Below are 18,805 nucleotides of genomic sequence, written 5' to 3'. Positions count from 1 at the left end.
CGTCTTCCTCTTGCTCATATTTGGCGTTTGACAAACTAGGGATATGGTGCGTCATCGCCACCACTTGAATCGGAGTGTAAACTTATAGATTTGTATGTTGTTTTCCATTCGGCTGCCCCCGTTTTTGTTTGGGGTTGCCACAACGGATAGATTTGTATGTAAAGTAAGTAAAGTCTTGTTCTATTTAATTACCAAGTACACAGTCTTTGCTAATATACTGACAGCCAGGGCAAACACTGAAAAGATTACCACTGAAAAGTGATGTTTTTCCACACAAGAATTTTAAAAAAGTACCATTCAGTGATTTTGAGGTTTGAGCTTTTGGACCCCAAAGCAATAAGCTTATTGGGGTCCCTGCAGCCAGTCACATGTATGGTGACAGTCAGGCAGTTAACGAAGAAGTTGTTGTCCTTTTGGCTGCTCCTGTTTTTTTGTTGTTGTTGTTTGTATGTTTTTGTTTATCAGGGTCGCCACAGCGTATACAGCCAAATCCGCATTATCTGGCACGAGTTTTACACCAGATGCCCTTCCTGACGCAACTCCAGCTTTACGTGGAGAAACACACACAGCCTAAAGTTCCTTGATGCCCCTGGTGTACCATAAAGGTCTCCCATCCAAGTACTAACCAGGCTCCACATTGCTTAGCTTCTAGGATCTGACAGGATCAGGCTTACTCATAGCACACTGACTGCTAAGCAATGTGTTCAAAATGTTTAACAAAGCACGTCTCAGTGACCTTGACTTTTTTTTTATTTATCTATTTATTTATTTTTACCTCAAAGGCAATAGGCTTCTTGGGGTCAATATACCTAACACACATACCAAGTACATCCGGGCGAGTACCGACATTGGAGAAGAAGGAGGATGTGGCATCAGCACCAGAACCATTATCTTAATAGTCCAAATAATTTATGGATTTTTACAGGCTACTGACAGCTCCATTTCTCACCAAGTGGTTTCGGTCAGTGATGTATGGTGTTATAGGTGTCAGAATGGTTAATTCTCGCTGGCAGAATCCTTCTGATAGGCAGGTGGAACACTTATATTGACAAGCGAGCACGCACGTTGTCTGCGGCTTCTCCACTCGACACGGAGGCAAAACTGAGTATTTACACATTATTTTATTTTATTTTATTGTTTTGTGGATCATGGGACAATTTCATTGTGTGCAGACTGAGTTATGAGCAGATGAGGGACTGGAAGTCTTTCAAAATGCGACGCAAAGCGACCTGCGGTGGAACAAGAGGAGGATCTGTTAACAGCAGAGACTCGAACCATCAGCGGTAATTAACCGATTACAGCCGGCATTGAATCCTGACACCAAACTGCCGCTGTCACAGATGGACTTTTCTTCAGCCAGAACAAAAGGAATTAAATTATTTTCAGACATTGTTTTGTAAAGGTGGATACGTTTTCATCAGACGGAAGATGATCTCACTGAAATGGACAGGTAAGACTATATTATTTACTCCTTGTGTGAATCGTTTTAATATTTAATAATAATGCATTACGCTACTAACGTACAGTACACTAACTGTATTTAAGAAGGAAACAATATTTTAAAAATAGTCCATATTTTCAGTCCCTTATGTCATTTTTCAGATTTAAAATATACCTGTTTCTCAGAAAAATAAAAATAAAAAATAAAAAAATCCACACCTCCTCATCACTTTTTTCCGATGTCACAGATAGTAAAACAAACTATTTTTTAATCAGTTGACCAAAGAGCTGGCAAAAAAATAGTTTATCACCTCCATCCGCATGCCAAAATCGCCTGCATTATTTATTTATTTATTTTATAATCACCATTCTGTGTTCTGAACTCTGCCAATATCGTCACTGTTGTCAGACTGAAGGTTTTCCTCCAAGGTTTCATCTCCCTCATTGTCATCTAAATAAGGCTCAAAACCATAAGGCTGTGTCCTCCACAGCTTCTTCAGAAACACCTTCAGACTGGACTTAAAAAAAGCTCCGCACTAGAAAAAAACTCATCTGAAAACAGCTTGACCTCCGCCATGTTTACAATTGATTTGGGCTTGAATCAGCAGGTCCTGTTCTGGTGATGACGTAGCAACAATATGGCCGCGGCTGATGGCTGAAATAGAGTGCAGGCTTCAGACAGCTGTTTTAAGCAACAAAGCAGCAACTTTTATTGTTCAGGATTTTTTTAAATATCAACATTTCATCATTTTTAGTGATAATTTGTGCACATTTTTTGATGTCACCTACACTTTAAACAGCTTTATTACCTAAAACAGGTGCAGATCATACAACTGTTAACTTTGGATCAATGCACATTCACAGTGAGTGCTTCTGGACAGATTTTCTAAGTTTGAAACAAAATGTTGTAATAACTTAAGTTTGTAAAATCTGAACAATAAGTACATACACCACTTGCCCACAAAGTTAAGTATTCCTAAATATTGTCGCTTGATCTCTGTTGGATTCAGACTGAGATGTCACACTGTCTGGCACACGTTCACATGACTCCTGCTAGAATAAATTTAGGTCACGTTGGTCTGCAGCTCTAAACCTGCTTTGCAGAATACATGCCTTTACTGTCATTTCAGAGCGAGGGATTTCTAATATGCTCACTGAGCGAGCAGTGCGGTTAGCTGTGCAACACAATGTAAACAAAGGAATGTTGGAACCTCCGTGATCCATCTTCTTTTTATAGCCGTATTTATAATAACACATTCTATTGGTGCACGTTAGGGATTAGAGTTAATGTTAAGTTTAGGGCTCATACTATGACCCAATGTAGAGCATGGCATGCTGTGGTGCACGTTTGGGTCTCAGACATCTAAACCAGTGGCCACGGGTTTGAATCCCAATCAACGTTAAAGATTTTTTCTTTTTTCACCTTCCAGTATGAAGTGAATGTGGTAAAGTTAGAAAGACATAATCACAAATACAACCTCAATTCCAATGAAGTTGGGATGTTGTGTAAAATGTAAATAAAAACATAATACAATGATTTGCAAATCCTCTTCAACCTATATTCAATTGAATACACCACAAAGACAAGATATTTAATGTTCAAACTGATAAACTTTATTGTTTTTGTGCAAATATTTGCTCATTTTGAAATGGATACCTGCAACAGGTTTCCAAAAAGCTGGGACAGTGGTATGTTTACCACTGTGTTACATCACCTTTCCTTCTAACAACACTCAATAAGCGTTTGGGAACTGAGGACACTAATTGTTGAAGCTTTGTAGGTGGAATTCTTTCCCATTCTTGCTTGATGTACGACTTCAGTTGTTCAACAGTCCGGGGTCTCTGTTGTCGTATTTTGCGCTTCATAATGTCCCACACATTTTCAAAGGGTGACATGTCTGGACTGCAGGCAGGCCAGTCTAGTACCCGCACTCTTTTACTATGAAGCCACGCTGTTGTAACACGTGCAGAATGTGTCTTGGCATTGTCTTGCTGAAATAAGCAGGGACGTCCCTGAAAAAACATTGCTTGGATGGCAGCATGTGTTGCTCCAAAACCTGGATGCACCTTTCAGCATTGATGGTGCCATCACAGATGTGTAAGTTGTCCATGTCATGGGCACTAACACACCCCCATACCATCACAGATGCTGGCTTTTGAACTTTGCGCTGGTAACAATCTGGATGGTCTTTTTCCTCTTTTGTCTGGAGGACACAACATCCATGATTTCCAAAAACAATTTGAAATGTGGACTCATCAGACCACAGCACACTTTTCCACTTTGTGTCTGTCCATTTCAATGAGCTCGGGTCCAGAGAAGGCGGCGGCATTTCTGGATGTTGTTGATGTATGGCTTTCGCTTTGCATGAGTTGTAACTTGCACTTGTAGATGTAGTGACGAACTGTGTTAACTGACAATGGTTTTCTGAAGTGTTCCTGAGCCCACATGGTAAGATACTTTACACAATGATGTCGGTTTTTAATGCAGTCCCGCCTGAGGGATCGAAGGTCACGGGCATTCAATGTTGGTTTTCGGCCTTGCTGCTTATGTGTAGAAAGTTCTCCAGATTCTCTGAATCTTCTGATTATATTATGGACTGTAGATGATGGAATCCCTAAATTCCTTGCAATTGAACATTGAGAAACATTGTTCTTAAACTGTTGGACTATTTTTTGCATGCAGTTGTTCACAAAATGGTGATCCTCACCCCATCTTTGCTTGTGAACGGCTGAGCCTTTTGGGAATGCTCCTTTTATACCCAATCATGACACTCACCTGTTTCCAATTAACCTGTTCACCTGTGGAATGTTCCAAACAGGTGTTCTTTGAGCATTGTTGCCCCTGTCCCAGCTTTTTTGAAAAGTGTTGCAGACATCCATTTCAAAATGAGCAGATATTTGCACAAAAACAATAAAGTCTGTTGGGGAAAGTGTAGTGACACAGACCCACAACAGGGGGTGCAAATGAACGGTCAATAGATGAGCCAAAAGGTAACAATTTAATGTTGTGAATGTGCACAACGAATATACAGACAATCTCAGAATCTGCTTATAGTCAATTCACAAAGGTGACGTGTGGGCAGGCTCGAGGATAGAAGACGTCTGTCCTGAGAAGAGCCGGAACCACACGATTTCCACCGCCACAGAACCCGGTGAATACTGGAGCCGCCAAGTCCCGAATTCCCAGGTGATCACCGTCCCCGACTGTCGGATCTGGTACTGCTGGCGAGGAGCACAAACAGTGAGATGTGGGTGTGTGCACACCCAGCAACAAAAACAGTCAGAAGGTGGAAAGTCACCTCCACCTCTAATCACACACATGTGCAGCTCCCGTTAAAGCACTTATCTGGAAGGAGTGAGAGGCGAAGACGTCGGCACTCTCATAAACCACCAATCAGCTGACAAGGCTCCACAGGAAAACGGCTGCAAACAGATCACACGTAAGTCACAGTTCTGACACAGCAGAGAATATTACCTTCACAGGTAGATGATATCTCGGCAATCAGGTGGAGATGACGTCCGGTCTTTATGGAGTGAGATGATGTAGAGCAGATGGGTGACAGCTGTCACTCATTATCTCTTGACAGCTGTCCCGGTTGTGTCCGTGGCGGCAGCGCCCTCTCGTGCCTGAAGCCCGCACTTCAGGCAGGGCGCCCTCTGGTGGTGGGCCAGCAGTACCTCCTCTTCTGGCGGCCCACACAACAAAAGTCTATCAGTTCGAACATTAAATATCTTGTCTTTGTGGTGTATTTGAATATAGGTTGAAGAGGATTTGCAAATCATTGTATTCTGTTTTTATTTACATTTCACACAACGTCCCAGCTTTGTTGGAATTGGAAAACAAAAGTAAAGGCGCTTACCATCACAATCACTTGACTGACCAATCGGAAGCGCTACATATGAATTGAATTTTTGTATTATTAATACAGAGAAGTATGGATAGCCACTGCCTTTCTTTTTTCTTTTTAAACTGATACTTTAGCTTTGTAGGTTTTGGAACTTGACTACAACACTCTTTACATATGGGTGGACAGAGAGAACTACTGTATGTCCTGTCCCACAAAGGCACCTGCTCTAATGTGTGCCACTGGTTTTTGGTTTCATGTTGGTGACAGACTAACCTCTGTGTATATATTTGTTGTTGTGTGTGATATGACTGAAATGACAGGGAAAGCCCTGCTGGTCTGTACCGGGCTGGAGAGTCTCTGAGAGGAACTGAGGTCCACTTCACTTTGAGCTGAAGGCACTGGGTCATCAATGGCAGGATGTGACCTCAGTGGGAAGGCCATTGTCAGGGCTGCACTGTATTTAACACACCCACACACAACTTTGTTTTGATAGAGGAAAAATGCCGCTGAAAGGTTTGTGCTTGTGTATGAATCTGTTCATTGTACCTGAACTCCTGGACATTGAGCAGAGCGCCCTCTGGAGGATCAGAGCTGATCAGCTGGTTTGGCTGACTGGATTCAAGTGGAGTTTGTCGGTGAGACACGTTCTCATCCACCTGAACAACAACAACAAAAAAAAAACAAGTCCAGTCTCAGCTGTAAAAACAAAGACAAGCACATGAACTATTTCATGAACTTGTCTGTAAAATGATAAATGGTTGTTCAGCGTCATCAAATATCTTTATTACAAAATATGAAGAAACACAATTCCATACAAAATTTTTGTCAACAGATTGACAAACTCACTTTTGTTGCCTCGTGTATAAAACACCTGCAGAATCACAGAGCAGTGAGTCATCTGCAAGCTGTCGGTGTTATAGAGCTCCTGCAGAGTTTCATACTTTCTCCTCAACTGGTCAAAGTCACCTTGCAGTGTCTTCAGCTGGACAAATGTAAAAGAATTCAAATAAACAACTCTGCAGACACACGCATGCACTACAGGTGCAAAACAGTCTGTGACCCAGTAGATAATTAACAAACGGCACTTACAGCCCAGCCTCATTGTACCATGGCCTACACAAAAGGTATGGTGGCCATCACAGGGCACTAGCTGTAGCCAAGAAGGGGTTGATGAAGAAATATACAGGGGTCAAAATTTTAAAATGTTCCACTCACTTTGAAAAGTACACCATATTATTTGTCTGATCATAAACACTCCATAAAGGTATATTTTGGACTATCTATGACTGAATGTTCTGGAGTTATAGGGTAAAAACAGCTATTTCAATTTGAACATGGATCAAAAGTTAAAGTTGCTCCAATTTTGATAAAAAAAATAAAACTGATCCAATGTATTGGTTGAGCTAATAGGATTGATAACTTGAATAGTTTTGACTGTACTGAATGTTTTGTCTCTAAAGTAAAGATCAAGCAAGGTCAATGTCAATCAATCAGTTTTTTTATATAGCGCCAAATCACAACAAACAGTTGCCCCAAGGCGCTTTATATTGTAAGGCAAGGCCATACAATAATTATGTAAAACCCCAACGGTCAAAACGACCCCCTGTGAGCAAGCACTTGGCTACAGTGGGAAGGAAAAACTCCCTTTTAACAGGAAGAAACCTCCAGCAAAACCAGGCTCAGGGAGGGGCAGTCTTCTGCTGGAACTGGTTGGGGCTGAGGGAGAGAACCAGGAAAAAGACATGCTGTGGAGGGGAGCAGAGATCGATCACTAATGATTAAATGCAGAGTGGTGCATACAGAGCAAAAAGAGAAAGAAACAGTGCATCATGGGAACCCCCCAGCAGTCTACGTCTATAGCAGCATAACTAAGGGATGGTTCAGGGTCACCTGATCCAGCCCTAACTATAAGCTTTAGCAAAAAGGAAAGTTTTAAGCCTAATCTTAAAAGTAGAGAGGGTGTCTGTCTCCCTGATCTGAATTGGGAGCTGGTTCCACAGGAGAGGAGCCTGAAAGCTGAAGGCTCTGCCTCCCATTCTACTCTTACAAACCCTAGGAACTACAAGTAAGCCTGCAGTCTGATAGCGAAGTGCTCTATTGGGGTGATATGGTACTACGAGGTCCCTAAGATAAGATGGGACCTGATTATTCAAAACCTTATAAGTAAGAAGAAGAATTTTAAATTCTATTCTAGAATTAACAGGAAGCCAATGAAGAGAGGCCAATATGGGTGAGATATGCTCTCTCCTTCTAGTCCCCGTCAGTACTCTAACTGCAGCATTTTGAATTAACTGAAGGCTTTTTAGGGAACTTGTTATGTGTCGGACGCAGCTCGGAGAACCGACCAGCGTTTGAAGGACCCAGTATGAAATAAGCAGAGCACGGTACAAAGGCTAACTGAATTTAATACATAACAGTGATAATACAGAAAGATGCGGTCTGGCGTGGTGCGCTCCCAGCAGCGCTAACGGTCCGGAGCCAGAAGCTGTTTCGGACCCAAGGACCCCGCCGACACCCCCCAGGTGGCCGCAACAACCGAGTCTGTGAAAGAAGGAACCATTATGTGAGTCCACACTCTACACACAGAACACTTAAAGGTGTACAAACAGCAAACACTTCCTGGCTTGATTGCTGATCAGCTTCCAACCTGCAGGCATGGAACATCCCGTTCACAAAACTCCACCGCAGTGGAAGCTGATACATGACTAACAAACAGCTCAATACAATAAGGTGTGAGGGACACCACATTTACTGACTGTATAACTGTTAGTCACAAAATCTAACGTACCTCAGGAAGTGTGCTGACGAGCGTGAGACCTCACCCCCTCCTCTTTCACAGACTGTGCATCAAACCTGGACGTTTCTCAGCATCCGCTGCTGATGAGATGGCTCCCGAGACGACGATCTCACCCGTCTGGTCACAAGGTCGAGTCTCTGGCAAATACACACTGTGCACTCCAGTCTTAAATGCCAACATGCTCCAATCCATCCAGATGCACCTCAGCTGTGAGTCCTGACGAGTCGCAGGTGATCAGGGTGAGGTCCTGACAGCCTCAGCAACACAGCCACTCAGTCCCAAATGCACGCCACCTGGGAGGAAAACAAAAAGACAAACAAACCGGCAGCCAGGCCCCCCCCAGCCATATAACAGAACTTTTAGGACAACCTGATAATAATGAATTACAATAGTCCAGCCTAGAGGAAATAAATGCATGAATTAGTTTTTCAGCATCACTCTGAGACAAGACCTTTCTGATTTTAGAGATATTGCGTAAATGCAAAAAAGCAGTCCTACATATTTGTTTAATATGCACTTTGAATGACATATCCTGATCAAAAATGACTCCAAGATTTCTCACAGTATTACTAGAGCTCAGGGTAATGCCATCCAGAGTAAGGATCTGGTTAGACACCATGTTTCTAAGATTTGTGGGGCCAAGTACAATAACTTCAGTTTTATCTGAGTTTAAAAGCAGGAAATTAGAGGTCATCCATGTCTGTAAGACAATCCTGCAGTTTAGCTAATTGGTGTGTGTCCTCTGGCTTCATGGATAGATAAAGCTGGGTATCATCTGCGTAACAATGAAAATTTAAGCAATACCGTCTAATAATACTGCCTAAGGGAAGCATGTATAAAGTGAATAAAATTGGTCCTAGCACAGAACCTTGTGGAACTCCATAATTAACTTTAGTCTGTGAAGAAGATTCCCCATTTACATGAACAAATTGTAATCTATTAGACAAATATGATTCAAACCACTGCAACGCAGTGCCTTTAATACCTATGGCATGCTCTAATCTCTGTAATAAAATTTTATGGTCAACAGTATCAAAAGCAGCACTGAGGTCTAACAGAACAAGCACAGAGATGAGTCCACTGTCTGAGGCCATAAGAAGATCATTTGTAACCTTCACTAATGCTGTTTCTGTACTATGATGAATTCTAAAACCTGACTGAAACTCTTCAAATAGACCATTCCTCTGCAGATGATCAGTTAGCTGTTTTACAACTACCCTTTCAAGAATTTTTGAGAGAAAAGGAAGGTTGGAGATTGGCCTATAATTAGCTAAGATAGCTGGGTCAAGTGATGGCTTTTTAAGTAATGGTTTAATTACTGCCACCTTAAAAGCCTGTGGTACATAGCCAACTAACAAAGATAGATTGATCATATTTAAGATTGAAGCATTAATTAATGGTAGGGCTTCCTTGAGCAGCCTGGTAGGAATGGGGTCTAATAAACATGTTGATGGTTTGGATGAAGTAACTAATGAAAATAACTCAGACAGAACAATCTGAGAGAAAGAGTCTAACCAAATACCGGCATCACTGAAAGCAGCCAAAGATACCGATACGTCTTTTGGGATGGTTATGAGTAATTTTTTCTCTAATAGTTCAAATTTAGTTAGCAAAGAAAGTCATGAAGTCATTACTAGTTAAAGTTAATGGAATACTCGGCTCAATAGAGCTCTGACTCTGTCAGCCTGGCTACAGTGCTGAAAAGAAACCTGGGGTTTGTCCATTGGATTACATGATATAAGACAGTATGTTACCCTGGAACATGATAAACCATATTTAAACCATATTAACTCAACCGATAATTTGCATCACTTTTTACCAAAACTGGGGCAACTTTAATTTTTGATCCCGTCACCATTGTTGTTTTTTTACCCCATAACTCCACAACATTCAGTCATAGATAGTCCAAACTAATCTTTATGATCAGACAAATAATGCGGTATGCTTTTCAATATGATTGGAACATTTTTAAATCTTGACACTGTGTAATTCTTCTTTGACCCCTACCTGGCTACAGCTACCACACTGGGATGGCAGCCGTACCTTTTTGTGAAGGCCATGATACACTGAGGCTGGATTGTAAATGTTTTTTAATACCCATATAAATGGCATCAAATACCTGCTTGGCCCATGGACTAATATGTGTGCCTCTCTCTTACCTGCACCAAGGTCTGCTTGTGTGCTTGTTCCAAGGAGTACCAGTCACATCGAGGCACCACATCCCAGTACTCAGCTTTGATCCTGACCAGCTCCTGTTGGGCTTTAGTCAGGTCTTCACGACAGACCTTCAACGCAAACTGCAGCTTTAAGGAGGCCTCAGACTCAACTTTCACAATCAGAACAAGAGTCATAACATCATGTAACTGTTTTTAGATACTGGGATCTTTATGATCAGACAAATAAGCATTTTTAAGTGTTGACCCATTCCTGGCTACAGCTACCACCCTGGGATAGCCACTGTACATTTCTCAATTCTCCAAAATGCTATCAAAGGTTTAGCCACTTTCTGTGGTAGTGACCAACTGACTGTTGACAGAGAATAATCAAATCAAGTGCACTGAGAGTAAGTGGGCAAACATCTGCCAAAATATATGATGAATATAAGAGGAATTATGTCACTTCCTGCATGGGCTCAATTGTATTCTCATGTGTAGGACTCTCCTGATTCAGCAAACAGTTTTTCAGCTCATTGACCTTCCACAGGAGCAGCTTTCAGGCATCGCGCTCCTCCTGGTACTGCACATATTGATTAGTAAAGTCCACCTGGAGAGGGAAGGAAGGAAGTGGGGAAGGTGAGATGAGGAGGAAACAAAAGAGGCAGGAAAAGGTGGTCGGGGACAAAGAATATCTTTGTGGCAGCGAACACAGTGAGACAAAATTATGAGTACAGAGTTAAGCAGATACAACACATTTGATGAACGTGCCTGAACGTGTAAAACTACTTGTGGAAGAGTCAGGATCATGTGGATCGACAGACGTGGAGATGTTTTGTTAACCTTTGATACCCTCGTTATTACTCGGGTTTGTTTGTCATATAAGTATGTTTTTAATGAAATGTTTTGATGCTCATCAGTTTTGGCAGTGGGAAAAAGTCTTTAGACTTTAGGGAACGTGTGCATCTAAATTCTAGAATTTATTTTATGTTTTACTTATTTTAATGAAGATTAACCTCTCTTAATGAAGTAGAGAAGCTTGAATCTTCGACTGGACTGGGTTGCTTGACGTGAGGACGTTTCGCTTCAAATCGCAGAAGCTTCTTCAGCTAAAATTCTTGCTCTGGTGGTCTGAGTTCTGTCTTGACTCTTGTAGAGAAGAATATTCTTCTTATTATATTATATTCTTTTATATTATTATATATCTATATATATTATATATTACTATACTATATATACTATATTATATATATAATATATATATATATTATTATTATATATCTTTTATATCTTTATCTATATTATATTATATATTACTATACTATATATACTATATTATATATATAATATATATATATATATATATATATATATATATTATTATATATATTATTATATATCTTTTATATCTTATATCTTTTATATTATTATTATTATTATTATTATATTCTATTATATTATATTCTTCTTCTTATCTTCTTCTTATTAAGAATATTATTCTTCTCTACAAGAGTCAAGACAGAACTCAGACCACCAGAGCAAGAATTTTAGCTGAGGAAGCTTCTGCGATTTGAAGCGAAACGTCCTCACGTCAAGCAACCCAGTCCAGTCGAAGATTCAAGCTTCTCTACTATGGAAACCACCTGGACAACTGAGAGCCTTCACAGAAACTCTCTTAATGAAACATGGTCTGAAAATTTTTTTTTTGCTTGTTTTGATATCTCAGCACCAAAGAAGCCGAGATGGATCATTAGAATCTGATCAAAAGGTCAAAGTCAAGGAAAATATGATAAAAAAAAACAGTATTTTTAATGTTTATTTATTTATTTGTTTGTTTATTTCAACAACCTGGAAGCCTAAATGGATAAACATGGTGGGAATATTACTTGGATAGAAGTGATTAGATTTGAGAGTAGTTTGGTCATAGGTCAAAGTCATGGTCTGAAAAACACCTTTTTGTCAATTTCAACAACCAAATGGTCTAAATGGATCAAACTTGGTGGGAATATTACTTGGGCAGATATAGAGAAGTGATGAGATTTTTGATTAGATCTTTCTTTGCTGTTTTTTTTTCTTCTTTTTTTGATTAGCTTGATCAAAGGTCAGCAGTCAAAGTCAAGGAAAACACTGCCCCCCCCCCCCCCAAAAAAAATAAATAAATATATATATATATATATATATATATATATATATATATATATACAGTGAGGAAAATAAGTATTTGAACACCCTGCGATTTTGCAAGTTCTCCCACTTAGAAATCATGGAGGGGTCTGAAATTTTCATCTTAGGTGCATGTCCACTGAGAGAGATATAATCTAAAAAAAAAAAATCCGGAAATCACAATGTATGATTTTTTAAAATAATTTATTTGCATGTTACTGCTGCAAATAAGTATTTCAACACCTGTGAAAATCAATGTTATATTGGTACAGTAGCCTTTGTTTGCAATTACAGAGGTCAAACGTTTCCTGTAGTTTTTCACCAGGTTTTCACACACTGCAGCAGGGATTTTGGTCCACTCCTCCATACAGATCTTCTCTAGATCTTTCAGGTTGGAGTTTCAGCTCCCTTCAAAGATTTTCTATTGAGTTCAGGTCTGGAGACTGGCCAGGCCACTCCAGGACCTTGAAATGCTTCTTACGGAGCCCCTCCTTAGTTGCCCTGGCTGTGTGTTTGGAGTCATTATCATGCTGAAGACCCAGCCATGACCCATCTTCAATGCACTTACTGAGGGAAGGAGGTTGTTTGCCAAAATCTCGCAATACATGACCCCATCCATCCTCCCTTCAATATGGTGCAGTCGTCCTGTCCCCTTTGCAGAAGAGCACCCCCAGAGTATGATGTTTCCTCCCCCATGCTTCACGGTTGGGATGGTTTTCTTGGGGTTGTTCTCATCCTCTAAACATGGTAAGTGGAGTTGATTCCAAAAAGCTCTACTCTGGTCTCATCTGACAACATGACCTTCTCCCATGCCTCCTCTGGATCATCCAGATGGTCACTGGTGAACTTCAAACAGGCCTGGACATGTGCTGGCTTGAGCAGGGGGACCTTGCTGCTGTCATGCCCGGCCCAGTTCCAGGCTTCAGTCCTTATTTTCCCCCTTTATTTGGTTCTGCTCTTTCTGCCCCAGCGTTGTTTTATTAACTGTTACTGTTGTGAAAGTGTAGGAACACGGACCCACAACAGGGGGCGTAAAAGAACGGGCAATGGATAAGCCAAACAGTAACAATTTAATGTTGTAAATTGTGCACAACGGAATACAGACAACAATCAGTTTGGGACTACAGTCAATTACACGTTGGGTGACGTGTGGGCAGGCTTGAGGATAGGAGACGCCCGTCCAAAACAGAGCCGGATCCCACACGGCCCTCACCGCCAACGGACCTGAAGAACACCGGAGCCGCCAAGTCCTGGGTCCCCAGGTGGTCACCGTCTTCAGCTGTCAGACCTGGTACTGCTGGCAGAAAATAGAAACAGCACAGGTGAGTGTGAGTATGCACACTCAGTAATCCCACAGTCTGTGTTCTTTTGGGAGGGAGCACCTCCACCTCCAATCACACACTCGTGCAGCTCCTGTCTAATCACTTATCTGGTTGGGGTGTGAAGCGAAGCCGTCGCTGATCACACCAAAAGCCAATTCCACAGATAAGGAAAACACCACAGGAAAACGGCTGCAAAGAAGTTCAGATTATTACTCAATGTTTTAAGTCAGCAGAGAAAATTACCTCCAAGGTAGCTGATTTCTCGGCGGGGAGGTGGAGTTGCAGTCCGGCCTTTATGGTGATGGTGTTGAGTAGTGGATGAGTAACAGCTGGTACGGATGATGAGTGACAGCTGTCACTCCCGGTCGCTCCAACGCCCTCTCCTGCTTGAAGCCCGCACTTCAAGCAGGGCGCCATCTTGTGGTGGTGGGCCAGCAGTACCTCCACTTCAGCGGCCCACACGTTACATTCATCATGTGTTTATTCTATGTTCTATTTTTGCTTTGTCACTTTCTTTCTTTGTTACGTTTATACTTTGGCCATGTCTCAGTTCCGTTCTTGTTTTATCAGTCTGTGTTTTCATGGTTTATCATTTAGTTATTGTTTGCCTATTTTTGCTGTTCTCATTTCTGTTATGTCTGTTCCAGCTTAGTTTTGTCAGTGTTTAATTTCCTATTATTCTGTTTAGCATCTTCTGGTTTGCTTTTAAGTCCTGTTCGAGTTTAGATTCCTGTTCATGTTTTCCTTGTATGGTCTTTAGTTGTCTTGTTTGTAATTCTCTTCACTGCTCACTTACACTTGTCTGTCTCATCCTGTCCTCATCTGCTCTGTGTCTGCACTCATCGCAGTTCTCACGTGTTCACACCCAGGTTCATTGTTATCACTGTCTTCCCTCAGATCACTACACTCTCGTGTCCTGCACCTGCACTTCCTCGTCACGATTGGCCAGGCCCCATTTGTCTGTCTTCTCTTCCCCCCCTCCTAGTTTCACTTGACCACGCCCCCTTCCAGGCTCTTCCTCCACCACGGGCACCTCGTTATCCAATTACCACCTGTTCTTATTTTTACTGCTTCAGTTCACTTCCTCCCTGCTCGTCTGTTGATTCATTCACTTACCAGCACTCTGTCTCATCCTGTTTTGCTAAGCCATATTTTTGACTCTGCTCTGTGTACCGGATCCTGCTTTTTGCCCCAGCCCTGATAACTGTGTTCGCTCGTGTACTGACCCTGCTTGTTTTGACCACATCCTCTGTCTTCTCCCTGCCTGGTACTTTTGCTCCGCGGACTGCCTTCCTGTTACCGAACCCTGGCCTGAATTAAAGACCATCCTTTTACTCATATGTCCTGTTGTGAGCCTGCATTTGTGTCCAGCCTCTGTCTGTGCCTCGCCTCCGCTCAGTCCTGACAGCTGCCCTGCAGGATTTTAAACCATGACAGCATCATGTGTTACTAATGTAATCTTTGTGACTGTGGTCCCAGCTCTCTTCAGGTCATGGACCAGGTCCTCCTGTGTAGTTCTGAGCTTTCTCAGAATCATTCTTACCCCACAAGGTGAGATCTTGCATGGAATCCCAGACCGAGGGAGATTGACAGTCATCTTGTGTTTCTTCCACTTTCTAATAAATAATCATAACAGTCGTTGTCTTCTACCAAGCTGCTTGCCTGTTGTTCTGTAGTCCATCTCAGCCTTGTGCAGGTCTACAGTTTTGTCCCTGGTGTCCTCAGACAGCTCTTTGGTCTTGGCTATGGTGGACAGGTTGGAGTGTGATTGATTGAGTGTGTGAACAGGTGTCTTTTATACAAGTAACAAGTTCAAACAGATGCAATTAATACAGGTAAAGAGTGTAGAATAAGAGGGCTTCTTAAAGAAAAATTAACAGGTCTGTGTGAGCCAGAATTCTTGCTGATTGGTGGGTGTTCAAATACTTATTTGCAGCAGTAACATACAAATAAATTATTTAAAAAAAAAATCATACATTGTGATTTCTGGATTTTGTTTTAAGATTATGTCTCTCACAGTGGACATGCACCTAAGATGAAAATTTCAGACCCCTCCATGATTTCTAAGTGGGAGAACTTGCAAAATCGCAGGGTGTTCAAATACTTATTTTCCTCACTGTATATACAGTGGGGTAAAAAAGTATTTAGTCACTCCCTGACTGTGCAAGTTCTCCTACTTAGAAAGATGAGAGAGGTCTGTAATTTTCATCAGAGGTACACTTCAATTATGAGAGACAAAATGAGAAAAAAAAATCCAGGAAGTCACATTGTAGGATTTTCAAAGAATATATTTGTAAACTGTGGTGGAAAATAAGTATTTGGTCAATAATAAAAGTTCAACTCAATATTTTGTAACATAATCCTTGTTGGTAATGACAGAGGTCAAACGTTTCCTGTAAGTATTCACTAGGTTTGCACACACTGTACCTGGTATTTTGGTCTATTCCTCCATGCAGATCTCCTCTAGAGCAGTGATGTTTTGGGGCTGTTGCTGGGCAACATGGACTTTCAACTCCCTCAGTAAATTTTCTATGGGGTTGAGGTCTGGAGACTGGCTTGGCCACTCCAGCACCTTGAAATGCTTTTTACGGAGTCACTCCTTCGTTGCCTGAGCCATGTGTTTGGGATCATTGTCACGCTGGAAGACCCAGCCACGTTGCATCTTCAATGCTCTCACTGATGGAAGGAGTTTTTGTCTTAAAATCTCATGATACATGGCCACGTTTATTCTTCCCTTAACACAGATCAGTCGTCCTGTCCCCTTTGCAGAAAAACAGCCCCAAAGCATGATGTTTCCACCCCCATGCTTCACAGTAGATATGGTGTTCTTGGGATGCAACTCAGCATTTTCTTCCTCCAAACACAACGAGTTTTTACCAAAAAGTTCTATTTTGGTTTCATCTGACCACATGATATTCTACCAGTCCTCTTCTGGATCATCCATATGCTCTCTGGCAAACTTCAGACAGGCCTGGACATGTACTGGCTTAAGCAGGGGGACACGCCTGTCACTGCAGGATATGAGTCCCTCTGTGCGTAGTGTGTAGCTTTTGTTACTTTGGTCCAGCTCACTGCAGGTCATTCATCAGGTCCCTCCGTGTAGTTCTGGGATTTTTGTTCACCATTCTCATGATCATTTTGACCCCACGGAATGACATCTTGTGTGGAGCCCAGATCGAGGGAGATTATCAATGGTCTTGTATGTCTTCCATTTTCTTACAACTGCTCCCACAGTTGATTTATTCACACCAACCTGCTTGACTACTGTAGATCCACTCTTCCCAGCCTGGTGCAGGTCTACAATTTGCTTCCTGGTGTCCTTCAACAGCTCTTTGGTCTTGGCCATGGTTGAGTTTGGAGTCTGACTGTTTGAGGGTGTGGACAGGTGTCTTTTACACACATAACAAGTTCAAACAGATGTCATTAATACAGGTAACAGGTGGAGGATAGAAGAGCTTCTTAAAGAATAAGTTACAGGTCTGTGAGAGCCAGAAATCTTGCTTGTTTGTGGGTGACCAAATACTTATTTTCCACCATAATTTACAAATAAATTCTTTAAAAACTCTACAATATGATTTCCTGGATTTTTTTCTAATTTTGTCTCTCATAGTTGAAGTGTACCTATGCTGAAAATTACAGACCTCTCTCATCTTTCTAAGTAGGAGAACTTGCACAATTAGGGACTGACTAAATACTTTTTTACCCCACTGTATGGTGGGAATATTACTTGAACAGAGGTGATTAGATCTTTGAGTAGTTTGGTCAAAGGCAAAAGGTCGAGGAAAACATGGTTCAAATAACATCTCTTTTTTTGTATATCTCAGCAACCAAGAAGCCTGGATGGATGACTTAAACTGTATATTGATCAGCAAAATATTTGTGATTGATTGGTGTGACTTCATAATGAGGCCACAGAAGTCATGTGATGAAATCACACATAGTCAAAAACAAATTTACTTGCACATTTATATTGTGGTGTGTGGGGTTCACAGGGTATGTAGCAGCCTTCTGATGCACTGATTACAATGGAGTGTCTATTTTAAAAACTTTTAAAGTTCAAAACTGCACAAAACATATATTTGAGAAACTGAACTGCATGGAAATCAATAACAAGGAGATATCTATAAAAAGTTGACTAAACCGCAAAAACGTTGACTAAACTAGACCGCATCTGCTTTGCACAGCTGCGCAAATGTATAAGAATGGTTTAGTTTTTTTGTTCACTTCAATGTAGTTGAAGTACATCAGATTTTTTAAATTGTCTCTGACAATATGGAATCTAAAGACATGACTTGACTAGGTGCACTTCTTCAATTGATTATTTAAGCAAATATCATTAGCAATCACATGGCAGTAAGTCAATGCATTTGGTGTGTAGTTACAGTCAAAAAGATCCACTAAAGGTCAAGCACCAAAACTGAGAAGAAAGTTGATTTAAGTAACTTTGAATGTGGCATAATTGTGGGTGTCAGACAGGTTTGTTTGAATTTTTTCACAAACTAATTTTCACGTACAATCATCTCCAACATCACAACCAAGGAGAGCATCTCATCATGGGCAACAACACCAGAAGACCTGACGTGGTGACTGACCGTGCCACCTCGCCCAGAGACATTTTTTGTGACAGTCAAGGAAATGTTTCTAAAATGCATCCTGCAATTGTGTAGCCTAACAAATGTGTGCATGTTACTCCATGAGGAAAAGTTACTTTGTAAAATATTCACATTTCAAACCATGTGTTTATTACTCTACAATTTAATCATTTATTTCACCTCCCCATGACCCACCCACAATTAGTCAAAATGTTATTTTTTATTACTTCACCCACTCAACCTACGAATTATCTGCAGTGTCCACAGAAATATCTGCATTCCACACATCTCGGCGTGCATGCACACAAACAGAAGCATACTTTTTGTGTGCATGCTTATTTTTGTATGTGATTCACATAGTACAGTGCGTGAATGGGATTTCTGGCTATCATGTCAGTACCGATTCAAATATCTCAGGACTGTTTTCAGCACCTTTTTGAGTACCGTATTTCCCGATGTATATGTCGCAACTGTTAAAAAAATGCCTCTT

General features: G+C 41.1%; 1 protein-coding gene across 1 annotated transcript; it reads right to left on the bottom strand.

Annotated features, from left to right (window-relative positions):
* Positions 1-5,404: 5,404 nt before the first annotated feature.
* Positions 5,405-10,779, bottom strand: tsnaxip1 (translin-associated factor X interacting protein 1). Its single transcript, XM_034175642.1, has 5 exons — positions 10,722-10,779; positions 10,245-10,411; positions 6,160-6,270; positions 5,835-5,944; positions 5,405-5,742 (listed from the first exon to the last, which is right to left on the bottom strand). Exons 3-5 carry the CDS (start codon positions 6,184-6,186, stop codon positions 5,541-5,543), a joined length of 339 nt encoding a protein of 112 aa, XP_034031533.1. The 5' UTR covers positions 6,187-6,270; positions 10,245-10,411; positions 10,722-10,779; the 3' UTR covers positions 5,405-5,540.
* Positions 10,780-18,805: the final 8,026 nt, after the last annotated feature.

This window comes from Thalassophryne amazonica, chromosome 8 (assembly GCF_902500255.1).
Source record: "Thalassophryne amazonica chromosome 8, fThaAma1.1, whole genome shotgun sequence".
In the NCBI taxonomy this organism is placed as follows: Eukaryota; Metazoa; Chordata; class Actinopteri; order Batrachoidiformes; family Batrachoididae; genus Thalassophryne; species Thalassophryne amazonica.
Note: the sequence above shows the minus strand (reverse complement) of the source record. Positions and strands in the feature narration are given on the sequence as shown.